This window comes from Trichomycterus rosablanca, chromosome 26 (assembly GCF_030014385.1).
Source record: "Trichomycterus rosablanca isolate fTriRos1 chromosome 26, fTriRos1.hap1, whole genome shotgun sequence".
Taxonomy (NCBI): Eukaryota; Metazoa; Chordata; class Actinopteri; order Siluriformes; family Trichomycteridae; genus Trichomycterus; species Trichomycterus rosablanca.
Window position 1 is genome coordinate 7,389,336 of NC_086013.1, and position 21,374 is coordinate 7,410,709.

General features: G+C 47.3%; 1 protein-coding gene and 1 long non-coding RNA gene across 3 annotated transcripts; both read left to right on the forward strand.

The window, feature by feature from the left end:
- Window positions 1-11,550: 11,550 nt before the first annotated feature.
- LOC134303174 (uncharacterized) lies at window positions 11,551-13,573 on the forward strand. The gene is made up of 4 exons (XR_010007628.1): window positions 11,551-11,784; window positions 11,866-11,962; window positions 12,042-12,116; window positions 12,209-13,573. It is a non-coding gene; the product is annotated as an uncharacterized LOC134303174 (long non-coding RNA).
- Window positions 13,574-13,940: 367 nt separating this feature from the next.
- Window positions 13,941-21,049, forward strand: LOC134303173 (retrovirus-related Pol polyprotein from transposon 412). Of its 2 annotated transcripts, none has more exons than XM_062988497.1 (4): window positions 13,941-19,179; window positions 19,261-19,357; window positions 19,437-19,511; window positions 19,604-21,049. In XM_062988497.1, exon 1 carries the CDS (start codon window positions 14,721-14,723, stop codon window positions 18,852-18,854), a length of 4,134 nt encoding a protein of 1,377 aa, XP_062844567.1. In that variant the 5' UTR covers window positions 13,941-14,720; the 3' UTR covers window positions 18,855-19,179; window positions 19,261-19,357; window positions 19,437-19,511; window positions 19,604-21,049. The 2 variants fall into 2 exon arrangements, with proteins under 2 accessions (XP_062844567.1, XP_062844569.1); XM_062988499.1 differs by having other exon boundaries at window positions 20,214-21,049.
- The last annotated feature ends 325 nt before the right edge of the window (window positions 21,050-21,374 follow it).

The window sequence follows — 21,374 nt, forward strand, 5'->3', positions numbered from 1 at the left end:
AACTTTTTTTTTAACTATTAAAAAATGCTTAGTAAACATCTTTCTTTCCTCAATCCTCTCTAATTACCAAATAAAACTTTTGTTTTTTCATTTGTGCAAAGAAGAAATTTCAAGTCATGTTTAATTTAAATGTGTTACCTGTTAGTTTGATCTGTACACAATATATTTTCTCTTAAAGGTTATATTTATTTATTATTAGTTCTTTTTGAGAATTTGATTAAATAAAGCACTAAAATGATAGATGAGACAGTTATCTGTCTTGATCAAGGCTTTATTTTCTGACATATTAAAAGTTTATATTGATATATTAAAAGTTATATTTGCATTTGTAATGCACCCAAGCATCATTAGTTTAAATAATAGTAAAAGTGAACTGTCAACCTCTCAGTACAGTGCATAATTAAGAATAATAAACAAATAAACTAAATATTTAAATCTGCATAATATTTTATGTAGAAAATCCAGCATTATCCTGCAGACCAAATATGTGTCCTTAAGTAATAACACCATTGTTCACAATCAAATTTTAGAAATTACATTTCATGACTAATTTTTACAAATTAGCTTTGTCTATGTATGATTAGTACTTAGCCTTTTTTAACATTATTTGGTCACCATTAATGAGCAATCTTCTTGTCTTTGTCTGTAATAAATAATTTAGAAGTGTTTAAAATCTAATTGCAAAGTAAATTTGTTTAACTTGTACCAGATGCCTTAAATGTTTTTCAGTATAATGTTCTTGAGTCTGAATCAGGATGATACACACCAATGAGTCAAGACATTAAGGCCACTTGCCTAATATGCCCTCAAAAGCATTGACCCACTGAGACATGGACTCCACAAGACATCTAAAGGAATCCTCTGGTATCTGGTGCCAGGACACTACAGTCAGGCCCTTCATCTTCTGTACATTGCGAGGTGGCTTGTCCTACAGCACATCCTGGAGCCATCTTTTCCATTGGTAAACAATGCATATGGGCCTGGTCATCCACATCTTGGAAAAAACAGGACTGTGACATGCACGATTGTTGTAAAATTGGCATTGCCATGCACATTGGGAGGTGGTAAAGACTTTGTAACATATGAATTGTTGTAATGGGAAAAAAAAAAAAAAAAATCCCAGCTTTGTAATCTTTAAACATAATGAGTGTTAAGACTTTGTAAAATATTAATTGTTGTCATGAGATAAAAAAAAACAATCCCAGCCTTGTAATCTTTAAACTTAATGAGGATGTGATTTAAGACTCCTAATGACTTTTACTGACTGTTGTTAGCAAAAAGGCACTAACTACTTTATGGCTCAGGCTAGGGTCAAATATTGGCATACACGTGGTCTTGGGATTTCAATGATTTATGCAGCTATTTTGTGTGACACACATTCACACATTACATTAACCAGAGTCTCAGTCGCTATATACAGTAGATAAGATACATTTACTAATGTCACAAACAGAAATACTTAAGCTTTTACACTATTATTTACACTTATATACATGAGGGTGGCACAAAGCATCCTGGGAGGTCCAGTGTGCCAGTGCAACTCGTTAAAATGTTACAAAATCTGCAACTTGAATTAATAATTTGATGGGGTTTTGTGTTGTTATATAATGGCATTTGTGTTATGGTCTTCTAATTCCTTGTTTGTGATTATGATTGACTGTGTAACTTGACTGGTGACCTCTTTGTGCCCACATAAATAAGGCTATTTTGACTGCACCCATTACAAAAAACATGAAAGGAAAACCCACAAAAAATTCTTACTTTATGCCTGGAAAGCATTCTTTCTGATTGTCAGTTGTAATCCAGGAATCATACAGGTCTGCCACAGATTAAAAGCCTCTGGAAAACATGTAACATGTATACAGTCAAGTGAGCTTAGTCTCATCACAGACTTTTATGCAAGGAAAGGCACCTGAGTAACATCTGTGTTCCAGCAGCTTCTAAATCATAGTAGACATGTTTTGAGTGGGTGCTTTGTGACAATATGAAACATCACAATAGTTTTAGCCAAGACAAAATAATATTCTGACTTCAAAGCCATGAAAGGAAAGATGGGAAAATAACTGAATGAATGAAGTAATCCAATTTAAGGAATTCACAAAACAAAACTAAACCAAAGCTGCAGGACAAAAAAAATTGCCCTCCAAAAAACATGAAACACAAGTACATGGTCAAGAGGAAATTATTGTTTTGAAGCAACTTTGCTAGTTACTCAATCTACGGGCATATTATGATCCAAGAGCTCACTCGAGAAACAAAAAAGGGGACTCAGAAAACTGGCAGCTAAAACTTAGGACACTGCCACACCACGCATAGGAAAATTTAAAACCAAAGGGTGCCAGTTAAAACAAGAAAGAAATGCCATAACTGTAAATATAGGTGCAGATAATGCTTTAAAGTAAAGTTGGTACAGCAGGAGGGCCTGTTGCAGTTGTTTTTGGATCCCAGTTAACCACCTGGACAAATGATCACTCTACATAAGGTGACAGTTTGGGTTTTCCTCCTAACCTTGGGAAAGAGACCAGTGTAAATGGTCATGTAATTAGTAATGGATGCAGTCAAATAAAAATATAATTACTAACAAGTATTTAGAAGCCAAACATTTAAATAAAATTACTGAACATCCTATACCAAATTAATAACCTTGTGTTCTCTGTTTGTGACTCAGTAAGTTTTGACATATTTATAAACAAACAAAACTTGGGTCCCATTTATTTAGTCACAGAAAAGACCATCTGCAGAAATTAAAATCCCAAGACTGCCATGATAAACAGTACGTGTTTCTTTGACATGATTACCACAGATGTGAACATAGACATTTAACCACTTAATTTTAGTTCGGGTGTGTCTGAATCACTGCACACACACACACACACACACAAAGTTGCTGTTGCTGTCTTTCACTAACACTTGCCTTTAATTACTATTTCTCTATTAAATATATATCTTTACCATATAATACTTGCTTAGACCTTCACGTGACAGTTTTGCAGTGCTGTGTTTTTTCTCAAATTCACTTTTTTGTGAAATTGTGTTAACAAATATATTATTATTCAGTGTGACAATAACCGAGGCAATTAAAAAGGGAGCAGTTACTTTTTTCACACCAGTTTATGTATTTCTGGCACTATAAAATATGCATATTGTAAATTTAGGTCACTACAATTAAAAAAACATATTTAATTTAGAGATGTAGAAGAGTCTAATGCAACACTATTTGCTTGTGCTTTTCCCCATGTTTCTGTGTGGTAAATTTTCTGCTTGCTACAGGACATTTGGTTAAAACAGAATTACTGTTGAGAAGAAAGTAAAACCTTTATACCATCCACAATAAATTGTTCTGTGGACAATAGTGCTGTCTTTTTGACTTATTTATTAATATAAACAGACATTAAGACTGGAATTTCTAAGTGGATTAATTTTTAAAAATTCAACAGCATAAAGTTTTTAGATTTCCTTTGCATGTGGATGCTAAGGAACAGCTAACAAGCAATAAAAACCGGTTGCATGTACTGGATGATTGGATGATTTATAATTTATCTTTCAAGAACTGTAGAATAGGTATGATACACCTATAAACAAACAATATATAAATTGTGTTACTTTGTTGTTTCATCCACAAAAATATGGCTTATTACCAACAAATTTTAATCATGAAAGTCAGTTGTTATCAATAGAGAATGCAAAAATTACACTATTTTCATTAACCAAAGTCATGCTCTACTAAATTTTATTGTGAATAATGGAATGATTTTTGTCAGTTGGTCCCATGAGGGGTCACTACCACAGATCATTCGTCTGCATATTTGAGGAACCCTCACACCATTAGACAATATTGCATGAGAAATTGTCATGCTATAGCTACATGGATTTAGGAGTACTTTAGTGAACCAATGTTACATAACACAGTCAACGGCTGCATCTGTTAAATAAGTTTGGATTAGGAACCACAATGCGAACACAACCACAGACACTGAAGCAGAGTTTAAACGGTTTATTTAGAACCACAGTCCAGACAGAGAACCAGGGAATGAGGGCGAAAGCAAGGGTACTAGATGCGGCGCTTGGGGCTTGGAGACTGACAGTAACCACAGGAGGAAGGGTGATGAGAGATCCAGGAACCAGGCGGAGAAGGCAGGAACACCGGAGCCGAGAGCAGGCGGGGATCCAGGTAGACTAGGCAGGAACACAGGAGCGAAGAGCAGGCTGGGATCCAGGAACCAGGCAGACAAGGCAGGAACACTGGAGTGAAGAGCAGGCTGGGATCCAGGAACCAGGCAGACAAGGCAGGAACACTGGAGCGAAGAGCAGGCTGGGATCCAGGAACCAGGCAGACAAGGCAGGAACACTGGAGCAAAGAGCAGACTAAAAGGGAACCAGTCAGTGTGAATAGCAAACAGCAACTGACAATCTGGTGGTGACTGAGAGGAAGGCAGGGGCTTATAACAAGGAGGCTGATGAGAAGGTAATTAGGGCCAGGTGAGTCAAATTAGGCAGGGGAGAGATCTATTGGCTGGAATAAGAGGAGAAGTACCTTCAGCCACCGCTAGATGTCGCCAAAACCACCAGAGGAGAGGCCACAGAGAACAGCAGCTCAGGAGGAGCTCTTAACAGTACCCTCCCCTTTAACGGCGCCTCTAGGCGACCTACCAGGCTTGTCGGGGTTGTCCCGGTGAAATTCCCGAATAAGGTGAGGGTCCAAAATGGCAGAGTGGGGAATACAGGAGCGTTCCTCTGGACCATAGCCTTCCCAGTCCACCAGATACTGGTGGCCCCGGCCGCGGCGTCTGGAATCCAGGAGGCGGCGGACTGTGTAGGCCGGGTGCCCATCAATAAGTCGGGCGGGTGGAGGGGGTTTGGACGGAGGGCACAGATTGGACTGTTTGACCGGTTTCAGCTGCGAGACGTGGAAAGTAGGATGAATCCGCATATGTTTGGGCAACATGAGCCGGACAGCAGTGGGGTTAATGATCCTTTGGACGGTATAAGGTCCAATAAAACGAGGCGCCAGCTTCCTGGATTCAGAGTGTAGGGGTATGTTTCTGGAGGACAACCAAACAGACTGGCCCGGGAGATACTGCGGACTGGGTTTTCTGTGGCGGTTGGCCGAACGCTGGGTGACGGTCTGGGACTTAAGCCGGGTAGCTCGTACGGACCTCCAGATCTTCCTGCAGCGCCGTAAGTGGTGCTCAACTGAGGGAACTGCCACCTCTGCCTCTTGTTCAGAGAATAGTGGTGGCTGGTAGCCAAGGGAGGCCTCAAACGGGGATCGGCCGGTGGCAGAGCAGGTGAGGGTATTATGGGCATATTCGGCCCAGGCGAGGTGGGTGCTCCAGAGAGAGGGGCTGTTGGCCGACATACAACGCAGGGCGGCTTCCACCTCCTGATTAGCTCTTTCCGCTTGCCCGTTGGATTGGGGGTGGAAACCGGATGAGAGGCTGACTGTGGCTCCTAGGGCTTTACAAAAAGCGCGCCAGACCTGGGACACGAATTGAGGACCGCGGTCGGATACAATGTCCAGGGGAATAACGTGGATCTTGAAGACCTGGTCAAATAAGAGCTGAGCCGTTTCAAGGGCTGAAGGGAGCTTGGGTAAGGCTACCAGCCGAACCGCCTTGGAGAAACGGTTCACTACCGTCAAAATGGTCGTCATTCCCTGAGACTCCGGAAGGCCAGTGATGAAATCCAGGGCGATGTGAGACCAGGGACGTCCAGGGACAGAAAGAGGCTGGAGCAGACCCGCAGGGGGTGTGTGGGAGGACTTACTGCGGGCGCAGGTGGCGCAGGCAGCCACAAACTGCCTGGTGTCTGCTTCCAGGGAAGGCCACCAGAAATGACGCCTAAGGAGGGACTCAGTGCGATTAGCTCCAGGATGGCTGGCGAAATTGGAGCATTGTCCCGACTGCTGTACGACCGGCTGTCCTCAGATGGGTCTGAGGACAGCCGGTCGTACAGCAGTCGGGACAAACAGGCGGTTGGAAGGCCCATCTCCAGGGTCGGGTTCCTGTTCTAGGGCTTCTTTAATAGCTTCCTGGATATCCCAGGTGACACTGGCTAGGACGCAATTGGGAGGCAAGATGGAGTCGTCGGAGGGTGGAGTGTCCTCGGAAATGAACTGGCGCGAGAGCGCGTCAGGTTTGGTGTTGCGGGAGCCTGGGCGGTAAGTCAGGGTAAAGTCGAAACGACTAAAGAATAGAGCCCATCTGGCTTGGCGGGAGTTCAGCCGTTTTGCTGTCTGGACATAAGAAAGATTTTTATGATCCGGCCAGACCACAAAAGGCTGTCTTGCTCCCTCCAGCCAGTGCCTCCACTCTTCCAGGGCGAGTTTGACTGCCAGGAGCTCGCGATTACCTACATCGTAATTAACCTCCGAGGGGGTGAGCCGTTTGGAGAAGAATGCACAGGGATGAAACTTGTTGTCCGGGCTAGAGCGTTGGGAAAGGACCGCTCCAACTCCACAAGAAGATGCGTCAACCTCCACAAGGAATTGCTTCGAGGGATCTGGTTGAGAAAGAACGGGAGCAGAGGTGAACAGAACCTTGAGACGGTCAAAGGCGGCCTGAGCTTCCAGGGGCCAGGAGAAGGGGACTTTGGTGGAGGTCAAACGAGTTAGGGGGGCCGCTACCCTGCTGTAGTCGCGGATGAACCTCCTATAAAAGTTTGCGAATCCTAGAAAGCGTTGCAAGGCCTTACGGCAGGAAGGAACAGGCCACTCAGTAACGGCACGGATCTTTTCGGGGTCAGCCCTAATTCGTCCTGGCTGGATGACAAAGCCGAGGAAGGCGATGGAATTCGTGTGGAACTCGCATTTCTCAGCCTTGATGAATAACCTGTTCTCCAACAGGCGAGACAGGACCCGCCGGACGTGAATGACGTGCTCCTCAGGGGACCAGGAAAAAATCAATATGTCGTCCAAATAAACAAACACGAAACGGTACAGGAAATCGCGTAGGACGTCATTTACCAGGGCCTGGAAGACCGCGGGGGCGTTGGTCAGCCCAAAGGGCATCACCAAGTATTCGAAATGGCCGAGGGGGGTGTTAAAGGCCGTCTTCCACTCATCACCTTCCCGAATACGCACCAGGTGGTAGGCGTTGCGGAGGTCAAGTTTACTAAAAATGGCAGCACCCTGCAGAGACTCGAAAACAGAGGACAAAAGCGGAAGGGGATACTTGTTCCTGACCGTGATCTGGTTCAGCGCCCGATAGTCTATGCAAGGCCTCAATGACTTATCCTTTTTCTCCACAAAGAAGAACCCTGCACCAAGGGGAGAGGAGGAAGGACGGATGAGACCAGTTTCGAGACACTCAGAGATGTAATTCTCCATGGCTTCACGCTCCGGACGAGACAGGTGGTAAAGACGGCTGGTGGGAAGTGCGGCTCCGGGGAGGAGATCGATAGCGCAGTCGTAGGGCCGGTGGGGAGGAAGAGATCGAGCTCGGTCCTTACTAAATACTTCCCGAAGATCATGATACTTGGAGGGGACCTGAGAGAGGTCAACATCATCGATGAAAGGAGGGGGGTCGGTACGAGGGCTAGAAGGATGGACTGCTGACTGTAAACACCGGGAGTGGCAGAGATCGCTCCAAGCAGTGATCTTACCCTGCTGCCAATCAAATTGAGGATTATGTGTTGAGAGCCATGGGAATCCCAAAACCAGAGGGGACTTGGGAGTCTTGACTACCGAGAAACGGATGGACTCGCGATGATTGCCCGAAAGGACTAGGGTTACCGGGGCCGTACGGTGAGTAATACGAGCGAGCATGCGCCCATCCAGAGCAAAAGCGGTTACAGGGGTGTCGAGAACCTCCAAGACGCACCCTTTTTGGGTGGCAAGACTTTCATCGATAAGATTGTCCTCCGACCCGGAGTCGACGAGTGCAAGGAGGGACACTGGATTCCCGGGGAAGCATAGGGTAGCAGGGACTTGGAGGCGAGGACGAAGAGGTGGGGTTGTGGTTCTTGAGCTCGTCAGAATCCCCACTCCTACTGGCGAGCTCCCCCTTTTGGGCGTATGGGGCACGAAGCGAGAAGGTGCCCGGTTTGGCCACAATAGAGGCATTCGCCCGAACGCAATCTTCTCAGACGTTCCTCTGGGGCGAGCCGGGCTCGTCCAAGCTGCATGGGTTCAGCACCCTCAGCAGTGGGGGAAGCTGGAAACGGAACAGGCGTTTCATGAAGAGAGGATCTAGGAAGAACTGGCCTCGGGGTCAGAGCAGGACGTGACGACCGCTCCCGGCGGCGCTCCCGGAGCCGGCCGTCCAGACGAATAGCCAGGTCAATGAGACCCTGAAGACTAGAAAGCTCATCCCGGGCTGCCAACTCATCTTTAAGACGCTCTTCTAGGCCACGGCGGAAAGCTCCCCGGAGGGCGGCGTCATTCCAGCCGGCATCAGCCGCAAGCGTCCAGAACTCAACGGCATAATCAGCAACAGACCGGGAGCCCTGGTGTAGCCCCAAAAGACGACTGGCCGCATCTCCGGCATGATTCGGGTGATTGAACACCGCCTGAAACCGACAGAGGAAGTCTTCATAAGAACCCACATGTGGACCCACAGATGACTGGGCGGCCTCGGCCCAAGTTAGGGCTCTTGTCCTGAGGAGTCCAATCACATAGGCTATCTTGCTAGCGTCGTTGGAGAAGGTGGTGGGTCGCTGGCTAAAGACCAGGCCGCACTGGTACAGGAAACCCCGGCATTTATCCAACTCACCATGGTAAGGCTCCGGATGGGTGGTGAGACCCTCAGCCAGGGACGGGGCTGGGGAACCGAACTCGGAAACAGGAACGTGTGGCGCGGTGCTGGGGTTCGGGGACGAGATAGGTTGGGCGGAGGTAAGGGCTTCAACCTGCCGGGAGACCTGCCCTAATTGCTGCACAAGCTGGCGGTTGCTCTCAATGAGAGACCTGAGCAATTGGTCGTGCTGAACCAGCTGAGTGGCTTGGTGGCTCAGCAGGGACTCCATGGATCTCTGTCCATCTGTGGAAGGGTTTGCGGGTTCCATAGTGATGACCAGATTGTACTGTTAAATAAGTTTGGATTAGGAACCACAATGCGAACACAACCACAGACACTGAAGCAGAGTTTAAACGGTTTATTTAGAACCACAGTCCAGACAGAGAACCAGGGAATGAGGGCGAAAGCAAGGGTACTAGATGCGGCGCTTGGGGCTTGGAGGCTGACAGTAACCACAGGAGGAAGGGTGATGAGAGATCCAGGAACCAGGCGGAGAAGGCAGGAACACCGGAGCCGAGAGCAGGCGGGGATCCAGGTACCAGGTAGACTAGGCAGGAACACAGGAGCGAAGAGCAGGCTGGGATCCAGGAACCAGGCAGACAAGGCAGGAACACTGGAGTGAAGAGCAGGCTGGGATCCAGGAACCAGGCAGACAAGGCAGGAACACTGGAGCGAAGAGCAGGCTGGGATCCAGGAACCAGGCAGACAAGGCAGGAACACTGGAGCAAAGAGCAGACTAAAAGGGAACCAGTCAGTGTGAATAGCAAACAGCAACTGACAATCTGGTGGTGACTGAGAGGAAGGCAGGGGCTTATAACAAGGAGGCTGATGAGAAGGTAATTAGGGCCAGGTGAGTCAAATTAGGCAGGGGAGAGATCTATTGGCTGGAATAAGAGGAGAAGTACCTTCAGCCACCGCTAGATGTCGCCAAAACCACCAGAGGAGAGGCCACAGAGAACAGCAGCTCAGGAGGAGCTCTTAACAGCATCAAGAAATGCAAACTAAAACTCTGTTAACAAAATAAAAGCCATACAACAATACTATGCAAAAATACCAGAGTTCTCTGGGCCTAAGTTCATCTCAATAAATTGGTAAGATGAGTTTACATTTTAACTTTTAGACCTGTATTGTTTTTTGGAAATAGGATTTGTTTCCTACATTGTGCCATATTAATATTTTTATTTTATAATAGGTATTTTAAATGTGTTACGATAGGTTCTGTTTTACTGCATATTTTATACCCACTCTTTTGTTTGATAAAGAGCTAAAAACATTCAACTGTTTTAATAACAATTTAAGCTTTTGGCTTTTCAACATTTGTTTCTGGATGCTTTCACATGCGCTTCTAGGTGAGTATATTGTTGCCATGAGCTCCTGCTTCTCCACCACAGAATGGTAAGGTGACTGCAAAAATGCTTGCCAATCTGAAAATTCTAGTACTTGTTTGTTCTTGGCCATATTTTATAATATACTTCTGGATGCTTATTATCACTATGTTCTTTATATTCCAGGCTTGGATGTACAACTGAAATTAAAATATTACATACAGTTGAAAAGGATATGTAGATTTTAATAATTCAATGAAACAATTTCAAACATACACAGGTCACTATTATAAACATTTTAAACCTGCTAATTTATGCAATTTTTTAATCTCTCGTGTAAAATCAGCACAATGCATGAAGTCATTTTGGACATGGATATTAGGATTTTTACATCAAACATTAGAATGGGTTGAATTCTCAGCTCTTCTACTGGCAGGCTGGCGTCTATACAGACAACAATAAACTCATCTGAGGTAGGCAGTGCCAGAGAGCACTCCTTAGCTGCAATTACAACATCTGCTGGCTGATTGATGGCACTTGCACAGAGATGGGGATAATGAAGATTCAGTGGCTTTCAGTGTGCAATACAGATTTCCATATGAAATTGCCTTATGCAGGTGAAAAGAATCGGTCACCTACTGGATTAAATGGGTAGAACTAGACTGGGAGGACATATGGAGAAAAAACATTAGAATGTTGACTGTGACTGTGGCATGGTTGTTGCTGCCTGATGGGTTGGTTTATTCACAAAGCCTTAAAGTTTTTCAGTCTTAGAGTTTTAAACAAAATGGTGCTGAAACAAAAAAAAATATCCAGTAAGTGGTAGTTCCATGTTATATACTGTCTTGTTGAGAGAGACTAGAGCAGAATGGCCAGACTGGATCTCAGAATTAGGCTGCACATGGAGAACAGAGGGGAGCTGCTGTGTCCCAAATACCATCCTATATACAAAAAAGTGTGTTAAATTATATTTCAACTAATGGTGAGTTTTGTATGTTATATATATACACTGCTCAAAAAAATAAAGGGAACACTTAAACAACACAATGTAACTCCAAATCAATCACACTTCTGTGAAATCAACCTGTCCAGTTAGGAAGCAACACTGATTGTGAATCAAGAGGCTTGTTCGACTTAACCCGGCGCTGCGCAGACCGATCGCCGCCTGGCTCGGTACGGTGCATGCCGGCTAGTTTTTTTGTCCGACTTGCGTCGGCGCCACCGGCGCGTCACGATGACAGACTGGTTATAATCTCGCGAGAGCGGGGCGGCTGCAGGCGGCGGAACCAGTCCCTGCAGTTGCTCTCCACGGGCTGCGCTGCCTGAGAGACGGCTTGATGACGACAGAGCTTAATTGGCTAGAAGCTCCGCTGAATCCTCTGGCGGTTGTTTCGTTTCGTTCTAAAATGTGAATCTCAGTTTATTTGTCTTAAAGACCTGACATGTGCGAAATACTATCATGCTTTCTAGTAGTGTGGTGGTGCTCCGGTACCTTTAAGTGTGCTGCAGCCGTGTCGCATCGTTGGTTACGTCATTACGCTGGCTCGTTGTTCGGCGTTAGCGATAGTCTTTAAATTCACGGTGCGGACACGACCAGTGGAGCAAGCTCGGGCTGTTTCACGCAGTTCCGCCTGGCCATCAGGATTGGTTTTGCTGTTATTGCTCGTTCGCGAGCGATCCTTTTGTGGAGGCAACGGTTGGTATTTTCACGTTTCTCTCTGGAGGTACGTTAATTTGCTTCTTTTTGGCGTTGAAATGCAAGCTAGCTGCCATTTGCTAATGCTAGCTTCTTGCATTGTTCTCAGGGAATTTCGTTCGGTGGCCTGCGTTCTGAAGTGGCTCCTTTGGGCTCTATCTGTGTTTTGCAGTGGTTTATTCAGTTCGCTTTCTCCCCGCGTTCTGGTATGTGGTTGCCCGGCAACGTATTTGTTTAGCATGGTTTTGGATTGCTTCGCGGCTAATGTTTCCCCCTTTCACGTAGGATCCATACTCGTGACTTTTGTCTCCGAGACCAGCTGGGTATTCGGGTTTGGTGTACATTAATATTGGACTTTAGGTAAGTAGTGCCACTGTTAATATTGCTGCTACTATGAGTAAGAGTAACTATTAATGGGCTCAGCTAATGTGGAAATATTCGTTTCCTTGCAGGCTGCCAGGTGCTCTCATCTTTCCTCTATTGGATTTATAACCAGCTTTGCATCGTCGGGCTCCACTCCGGCTGTTGTTCTGCTTTCATTGTGCTTTTATTATAGTATATTTCCACGCTGTTGCTTGTTTTGGATTGTGGCGGCATCCCACTGGGAGGGGCCGTGTGCCGCCATTTCAAACAGCAGCGTGTGTGGGTTAACTTTAATTAGTGTATGTGTGAGGGTGTGTGGGGTGGTAAGTGGGTATTAACCACTCGTTATCGAGTATGTTGTTTTTGTGATTTGGTTTATTTTATTTTTTTTTGGGTTATGATTTCTTTGGTTGATTTTCTTTTTGATTTCTATATACATTCTGTGGGGCAGTGGTTGGGTTTTCAGGGCCTGTGTGGGCCTCACCTTTGTTCCTCACGACTTGCTGGGTTGGTACTGGTGCCTTGCTGTGCCCTCTTGGGGATGTGATATTTGCTTGGGGTGTATAGCTTACCGTGTGTGTGTGCTGTCACTGTTTTGTAAATTGCTCTACTGCTGGTCCCGTGGGCTCAGCTATTCCCGGCGGGTACTGTATAGTGTTAATCATATTTTCTGTTTTCTTTTCTCTTTCTCTTTGGCAGGATTGGGGACGATCAGTAGTGGGGGCCAACCCAGTGGTGGTGGGTATCCAGAGTTCACCTTTATGGTAGTGTAGCGTCACTTGGGTGTACAGTGCAGTGTAGATCACGTGTGGTCCTTTCAACCCACTCCGTAAGTACGGTCCTCCTGCTGGTAAGCCCTCTCTTGCCTTTCTTCTTTTATTATTTTGATTTTCTAGTATTGGTGTTTGTTCTGTATGTTTGGTATGTTGACGTGTTATTCTGGTGGGCTTACCTCTAACCATACCCGCAGTAGTGTGTAAATAAGTGAGTATATGTGTGTGTGTTTGGGTGTAACCATTTTAACAAAAGATTTAAGAATATATTGTGAATACGCTTGAAAGTAAATAAATATGTATACGATTAGAAATAGAACCCTGTCTCTGTCTTGATTGCACGGACTTGTTTGCTATTGGGCGGGTATCTTGTGAACTTTGGAAACCGTGATCAATTTGGGGCGTTTGTAATTATAAACTCTTTTCCCCTCGGGGGCCTATACCCCCCGGGGGTGGCGTTGTCGAAAGTACCTTCCGGGTTTCCGCCATCTATCACAAATTGGTGTTGGTCGGCAGGATATGCATGAAAGCAGAGACATTGGTTCTGTTATCTGTTGTTTCATGTTTGTAATATAAAGTTGTTATATGGTTGAATGAATGAGTATCGCTGAATGAGTGGCGTGAGTTTTTCTTTTAGAAGCAGAACAGCAGCCGGTGCTGGGAGCCTGTAGTCCCGTGGAGCTCTGCCCAGTTATTTTTTGTGAGTTTTTGAATACGTAAAAATTTGTTTGGTGCCTTCGTATAACATGTCGGAGGAAACGCAACAACTTAGGGACCAGTTGGCCCAGTTGAGAGCTGAACATGAGCGCTTAAAGGCGGCTCGCTCTGACCAAGCTATAGATGCGAGTACGTCCAGGGCTAGTGCTCCAACGGTATCCACTACCGAACGTTTAGTCTTTATCCCTAGGGAAAAGAAGTGCCCAGTGTTTAGGGGAAATGTAGGCATAAGTATCGAGGCGTGGAAGGAGGAAGCGGAGGCCTGTATGCGGGCTCGTTGCTTGTCTACCATTGATAGAGCCTATTTTCTTTTTGATAATTTGGAGGGCGAGGTGCGGGAAGAGATTCGATATAGGTCCAGGGAGGAAAAAGAAAACCCGGAGACCATTTTTGGCATCTTGCAGGAGCTTTACGGTTGTCCACAGTCATACGTTGCCTTGCAGGAGGCATTCTTTTCTCGGAAACAGCAAGAGGGGGAGTCGCTTCTTGAGTTTTCTATCGCCTTGATGACCCTAATGGATAAGGTTAGACGGAGCGCGCCCGAGGGGATTCTTAATGTAGATGTTATTCTGCGTGATCAGTTTGTGGAACATGTTAGCGAGGGTGCTCTGCGTCGTGACTTGAAAAGCTTCATCCGGACTAAACCGTTGGCCACGTTGATTGAGGTTCGTAAGGAAGCAATTCGTTGGGAACGGGAGGGCTCGGCTGAACCCCTACGGCCGCGTAGTTGCTCTTTACCCTCCAGCGATCGAGTCTTCGGGGTCCCTGGTACATCTTGTTCCGTGAGTAGTGATTCTCGCGGTGGGCCCCCGACAAGGTCTGATATGGAAAAATTACAGGCTGACGTGGCAAAGCTTATGGAGTTGGTGCAACAACAACAGGCTCAGCTTCAGAGTCTTTCTCACGGTGCGGCTGCACGGGGGGAGCCACAGAGGCGTGGTCGATCTCCCCGGGAAGGACCTATCATCTGCAGACGCTGCCGTCAATCAGGCCACTATGCTGGGGACTGTGATGGGGAGCGAGTGGTGGGGCCCCCACTAGTCCCTCCTAATAGAGGCCTTAGGCCTCTTGAGCATCGGCCTCCCCACCTGAATCAGCCATCGGAAAACTGATGCCCGCCGGACTGAAGAGTCACAGTCCGGAGGGGGCTTTTCTTGGCTCAGGCACTGCGTTTGATCCCCTTACTGTTGCTAATGCTTTACTTTCCAACTGTCCACATTTGCTTGTCTTGATGGGTGGGGTTCATGTTCCATGTCTTATTGACACAGGGTCTATGGTGTCGACCATCACTGAAAGTTTCTTCTCGGCCCATTTTGAACCTCTGGGGCAGGAGCGTTTACAATCATGTCATTGGTTACAACTTCGAGCCGCTAATGGTCTAGAGATTCCATATTTGGGCTATTTGGAACTAGATGTCGAGCTCTGTGGAAAAAGTATGCGTGACTGCGGTGTTCTGGTTGTTCGTGACCCCTTGGGGGGCATGGCCGCTAAAATTCCCGGGGTTCTTGGCATGAATGTGATTAGTAGGTGTTATCAGGAATTGTTCGGGCAACATGGTCCCACGCTTTTCGATCTTCCATCTGTGTCTACAGCCCCACAGCCGGTGGTGAGAGCGTTGCAGCACTGCCATCAGGCTGAAGTCCAGCCTATGATCAGGACCAGTGGCACTGTGAACGTTGGGGGTCGAAGGCCGTGGCGGGTTCCGGGGGGGACTATGAAGTTGATCCCGGCTACCTGTCCCGAGTGTCATTCTGGATTCGGCACGCTTTTCGAGCCCGCAGATTGGGGATTGCCAGGGGGGTTGCTGGTTTCTCCAGCCCTTGTGCAAGTGACGCGTGGTTCCGTGCAGGTCCCTGTAGTCAACGTTGGTTGTACGGACATTTTGCTCTACCCCCGTACTAGGCTTGGACTTCTGAGCACTGTGTCCATTGTTAGTTTGCCACGAGATGTGGTGGAGGTTCATTCGGTTACTGCCACTATTTGTTCCCAGTCGCCTGCCCCGTTGTCAGTGGAGGAACAAATTGGGGCTGTGGATTTGTCGCCCCTGTCTGCCGAGGGACAGGCAGAGGTTCGTGCACTGCTTTTGAGGTATTCCTCAGTCTTCTCTGCCCATGAGGGAGATTTGGGGTGTACTACCTTAATTTCCCACGACATCCCACTGTTAGATCAGACCCCGGTCCGACAGCGCTATAGGCGCCTTGCTCCTTCCGACTACGAGGCTGTGAAAACTCACATCAACCAGCTTCTCCAGGCGAAGGTCATAAGAGAGAGCAGTAGTCCATTTGCTTCTCCCCTGGTTCTAGTTAGGAAAAAGGATGGAAGCTTACGGCTTTGCGTGGATTATCGCTTGTTAAATGCGAGGACTCGGAAGGATGCCTTCCCTCTTCCTCGAATTGAGGAGACGTTGGACATGTTGGGGGGTGCCCGCTGGTTTTCCACAATGGATTTGGCCAGTGGGTACAACCAAGTCCCCGTGTCGGAGGGCGATCGGGCCAAGACGGCATTTTGTACACCGTTCGGGTTGTTCGAATGGAACAGAATGCCGTTTGGGCTTTGCAACGCGCCGGGCACGTTTCAAAGATTGATGCAACGTATGTTCGGCGACCAACAGTGTCAGTCTGTTCTGCTGTATCTTGACGATATCGTGATCTTTTCGTCTACCGTAGCACAACACCTACAACGCCTGGAGATGGTTTTGACCCGGTTGCAGGCAGAGGGACTGAAGGCCAAGCTGGGGAAGTGTGCGTTTTTCAAACCCGAGGTTCGTTACTTGGGGCATGTGATTTCCCAGCAGGGGGTCTCCACCGACCCTGATAAGGTGGAAGCAGTTTTAAAATGGCGGCGACCTACCAACGTGTCTGAGCTTCGCTCATTTCTTGGCTTTGCCAGCTATTATCGACGTTTCGTCGAAGGTTTTGCAAAATTGGCGGCCCCATTACATCGGTTGGTAGCTGGATTAAGCGGGAGCCGATCCAGGCGGGCCTCAGGGCAGCAGTTTCAGGACGCCTGGTCGGGGGAGTGTGAGGTAAGTTTCGACGGGCTTAAAAATAAGCTCGTCGCTGCACCAGTACTGGCGTATGCGGACTTTAGCCGGCCATTCATCCTGGAAGTAGACGCAAGCTATAGGGGCTTAGGTGCGGTACTTTCTCAGGAGGTGGATGGCAAGGTTCGGCCTGTTGCGTACGCCAGTAGGACCTTGAGACCGACGGAGCGAAACATGAGCAATTATAGCTCCATGAAACTCGAGTTTCTCGCCCTAAAGTGGGCGATTACAGAGAAATTCCGGGAGTATCTCCTGGGGCAGAAGTGCTTAGTTTACACAGATAATAACCCTTTGAGCCATCTCACCTCTGCGAAGCTAGGGGCCGTAGAACATCGATGGGCTGCACAGTTAGCCTCGTTCGATTTTGAACTTAAATATCGATCAGGAAAGTCCAACCGTAATGCCGACGCGCTTTCGCGGCAATACCAACCTGATGGAGAGGGGGCAGGTGACCTGGCCTCAGGGACGGCGGTCCCCAGGTTGCTGCAACAGGTAGCGGCTTGGGGAGACCGCGTTACAGCTTCCCAGTTGGTGGTCTCGGTATTGCCATCCCATGCTTCCCCAGATTTGCGCGCTTTACAGGCAAGTGACCCTATTATTCAGTCGGTCCTGGTCTTTTGGAAGGATCGTAGGCGGCCAAATCGTGAAGAAAGGGAAACCCTTTCGCCCTTGGCTCTCGTCCTGTTGCGCCAGTGGGATCGGTTAGTCGAAAATGAAGGGGTGCTTTATCGACGTGTTCTGCACCACAGTGGTCGCGAGGAGTGCCGTCAGCTGCTTCTGCCAGCTGTTTTGCGGTCAGAGGTCCTGCAACAACTCCATCAACAGCATGGCCACCAAGGGGCTAATCGGACCCTTGAGTTGGTCCGGCAGCGGTGTTACTGGCCACGAATGTTTGCAGAGGTGCGCCAGTGGTGTGAGGAGTGCCCTAGGTGCCAGGTGGCTAAGGAGACGGCTCCGCCAGCCTCCACATTCATGGGCCATTTGTTGGCATCTCGGCCTAATGAAACAGTAGCCGTTGATTTTACAGTCCTGGAGCCTACGACGGGTGGGGTGGAGAACGTCTTGGTAATCACCGACGTCTTTAGTAAGTACTCCATTGCAGTTCCAACACGGGATCAGCGGGCCCCGACCGTTGCCCAGGTCTTGATCACGGAGTGGTTCTATAGGTTTGGTATCCCTGGTCGGCTTCATTCCGACCAGGGGCGCTGTTTCGAGGGCATATTAATCCAACAACTTTGTAGTATGTATGGGATCCAGAAGTCGCGAACAACCCCGTACCACCCGGCGGGGAACGGGCAATGCGAACGGTTCAACCGTACGTTGCACAATCTGCTGCGTACCCTGCCGGTCTCTCGTAAGCGCGACTGGGCTACTTGCTTGCCACATGTACTATTCTGTTATAACACCACTCCGCATCAGTCCACAGGAGAATCGCCACACTTCCTAATGTTTGGACAGGAGCCGCAACTGCCAGTGGACTTTCTGCTAGGCCGAGTTCGGCCGCCGGCTCAGGGGAGAGTGTGTGATTGGATACAGGAACATCAGACTCGGCTTCAAGTGGCATTCGATGGGGCTAGGGAACGTCTGGCAGCGACGGCGGAATACCGCAAAGACAAGCATGATGCACGGGTGCGGAGCCCGGCTTTAAAAGTAGGACAGCTGGTGTATGTACGTGACTTCAGTGTGCGGGGTCGAAATAAAATCCAAGACCGGTGGAGCTCCTTGGTACACACGGTTGTGCGTGCTCCTTTGGAAGCTGGGGCCGTGTATACCATCGCCCCTGTCGGTGACCCGACAAAACTGAAGCACGTGCATCGCAGTATGCTGAAAGGACTGGTGGGGCCTCATGCCCCTGATAATCACCTGGGGTTGACCCAACCTGGAGAATCAACTCCCACTGACTCAGGGGAGCTGTCTAGTGAGGAAGACGTTCTCCTTGGGGAGCCGGTAGGTAACACCGGCCCATATGTTCCTGCTGGGCCTTACGCCCCCCAAGGTTGTGCTCCAGGGGGAGGCGAGGGGCTGGGTCAGAATAGTCAGGATGTCCCTTTTGGTAGCTCGGCTGCGGGCCCGTCGGCCATTCGGCCGCCAGGTCGCAGCCCTTGTCGGGGTGAGCAATTGCCACGTCGTACCACCCGGGCCACCGCGGGGCAACATTCCAACCCGCATCGGTTGCCTTGCGGGGCGACTATAAATTTTTGATGTTACCTCAATTTGGATATGGGGACGTATATGTGGTATCGTCGGGCCGACGATAAAAGATGTGGGGGGTAGATTGTGGTGGTGCTCCGGTACCTTTAAGTGTGCTGCAGCCGTGTCGCATCGTTGGTTACGTCATTACGCTGGCTCGTTGTTCGGCGTTAGCGATAGTCTTTAAATTCACGGTGCGGACACGACCAGTGGAGCAAGCTCGGGCTGTTTCACGCAGTTCCGCCTGGCCATCAGGATTGGTTTTGCTGTTATTGCTCGTTCGCGAGCGATCCTTTTGTGGAGGCAACGGTTGGTATTTTCACGTTTCTCTCTGGAGGTACGTTAATTTGCTTCTTTTTGGCGTTGAAATGCAAGCTAGCTGCCATTTGCTAATGCTAGCTTCTTGCATTGTTCTCAGGGAATTTCGTTCGGTGGCCTGCGTTCTGAAGTGGCTCCTTTGGGCTCTATCTGTGTTTTGCAGTGGTTTATTCAGTTCGCTTTCTCCCCGCGTTCTGGTATGTGGTTGCCCGGCAACGTATTTGTTTAGCATGGTTTTGGATTGCTTCGCGGCTAATGTTTCCCCCTTTCACGTAGGATCCATACTCGTGACTTTTGTCTCCGAGACCAGCTGGGTATTCGGGTTTGGTGTACATTAATATTGGACTTTAGGTAAGTAGTGCCACTGTTAATATTGCTGCTACTATGAGTAAGAGTAACTATTAATGGGCTCAGCTAATGTGGAAATATTCGTTTCCTTGCAGGCTGCCAGGTGCTCTCATCTTTCCTCTATTGGATTTATAACCAGCTTTGCATCGTCGGGCTCCACTCCGGCTGTTGTTCTGCTTTCATTGTGCTTTTATTATAGTATATTTCCACGCTGTTGCTTGTTTTGGATTGTGGCGGCATCCCACTGGGAGGGGCCGTGTGCCGCCATTTCAAACAGCAGCGTGTGTGGGTTAACTTTAATTAGTGTATGTGTGAGGGTGTGTGGGGTGGTAAGTGGGTATTAACCACTCGTTATCGAGTATGTTGTTTTTGTGATTTGGTTTATTTTATTTTTTTTTGGGTTATGATTTCTTTGGTTGATTTTCTTTTTGATTTCTATATACATTCTGTGGGGCAGTGGTTGGGTTTTCAGGGCCTGTGTGGGCCTCACCTTTGTTCCTCACGACTTGCTGGGTTGGTACTGGTGCCTTGCTGTGCCCTCTTGGGGATGTGATATTTGCTTGGGGTGTATAGCTTACCGTGTGTGTGTGCTGTCACTGTTTTGTAAATTGCTCTACTGCTGGTCCCGTGGGCTCAGCTATTCCCGGCGGGTACTGTATAGTGTTAATCATATTTTCTGTTTTCTTTTCTCTTTCTCTTTGGCAGGATTGGGGACGATCAGTAGTGGGGGCCAACCCAGTGGTGGTGGGTATCCAGAGTTCACCTTTATGGTAGTGTAGCGTCACTTGGGTGTACAGTGCAGTGTAGATCACGTGTGGTCCTTTCAACCCACTCCGTAAGTACGGTCCTCCTGCTGGTAAGCCCTCTCTTGCCTTTCTTCTTTTATTATTTTGATTTTCTAGTATTGGTGTTTGTTCTGTATGTTTGGTATGTTGACGTGTTATTCTGGTGGGCTTACCTCTAACCATACCCGCAGTAGTGTGTAAATAAGTGAGTATATGTGTGTGTGTTTGGGTGTAACCATTTTAACAAAAGATTTAAGAATATATTGTGAATACGCTTGAAAGTAAATAAATATGTATACGATTAGAAATAGAACCCTGTCTCTGTCTTGATTGCACGGACTTGTTTGCTATTGGGCGGGTATCTTGTGAACTTTGGAAACCGTGATCAATTTGGGGCGTTTGTAATTATAAACTCTTTTCCCCTCGGGGGCCTATACCCCCCGGGGGTGGCGTTGTCGAAAGTACCTTCCGGGTTTCCGCCATCTATCACAGTAGCATGACAGTTTATTTTCGTACAAATTGCAACGTATGTCATAATTATCATTCCATATCATGAAAAGACTCAAGTAAGCTACCTGATATTTCTTTAATGTAACATATCTTTTTATCTTGATGTTTTTCTAGAACTTCTGATGGTTCTTGTTTTCTAATTTTAATATTTTTTTAATATTTTATATCTTAACTGTTTTAATACCACTATCACTATTACACTTTGATTTATTTTTCATTCTTCTCTGTAAACTTTGTAAACATTTTAAAATATGCTACATAAATAAAAATGTGTGGATGAGCATGGTGTCATGTTTCTTTACAAGAACCAAGGCCAGAAGGTAAGCTGTTCTGGAAGAACAAAACGAATGTGTTGTTCAGAAGATGATTGTGTTAAGAGATTCATCTTCAATAAACCACAGCCACTATTCATCATCAATGCCTAAATAACTGATTTGTCAGTGCTCGAAGAAGCACAAACTTCTACACAATTGTACAATGTACTTATTAACCACATTATTCATTAGTGACTCATACTGGGCACATCGGTGAGCATACTGAAGTATACTGTTTAACAATGCATCTATAAAAT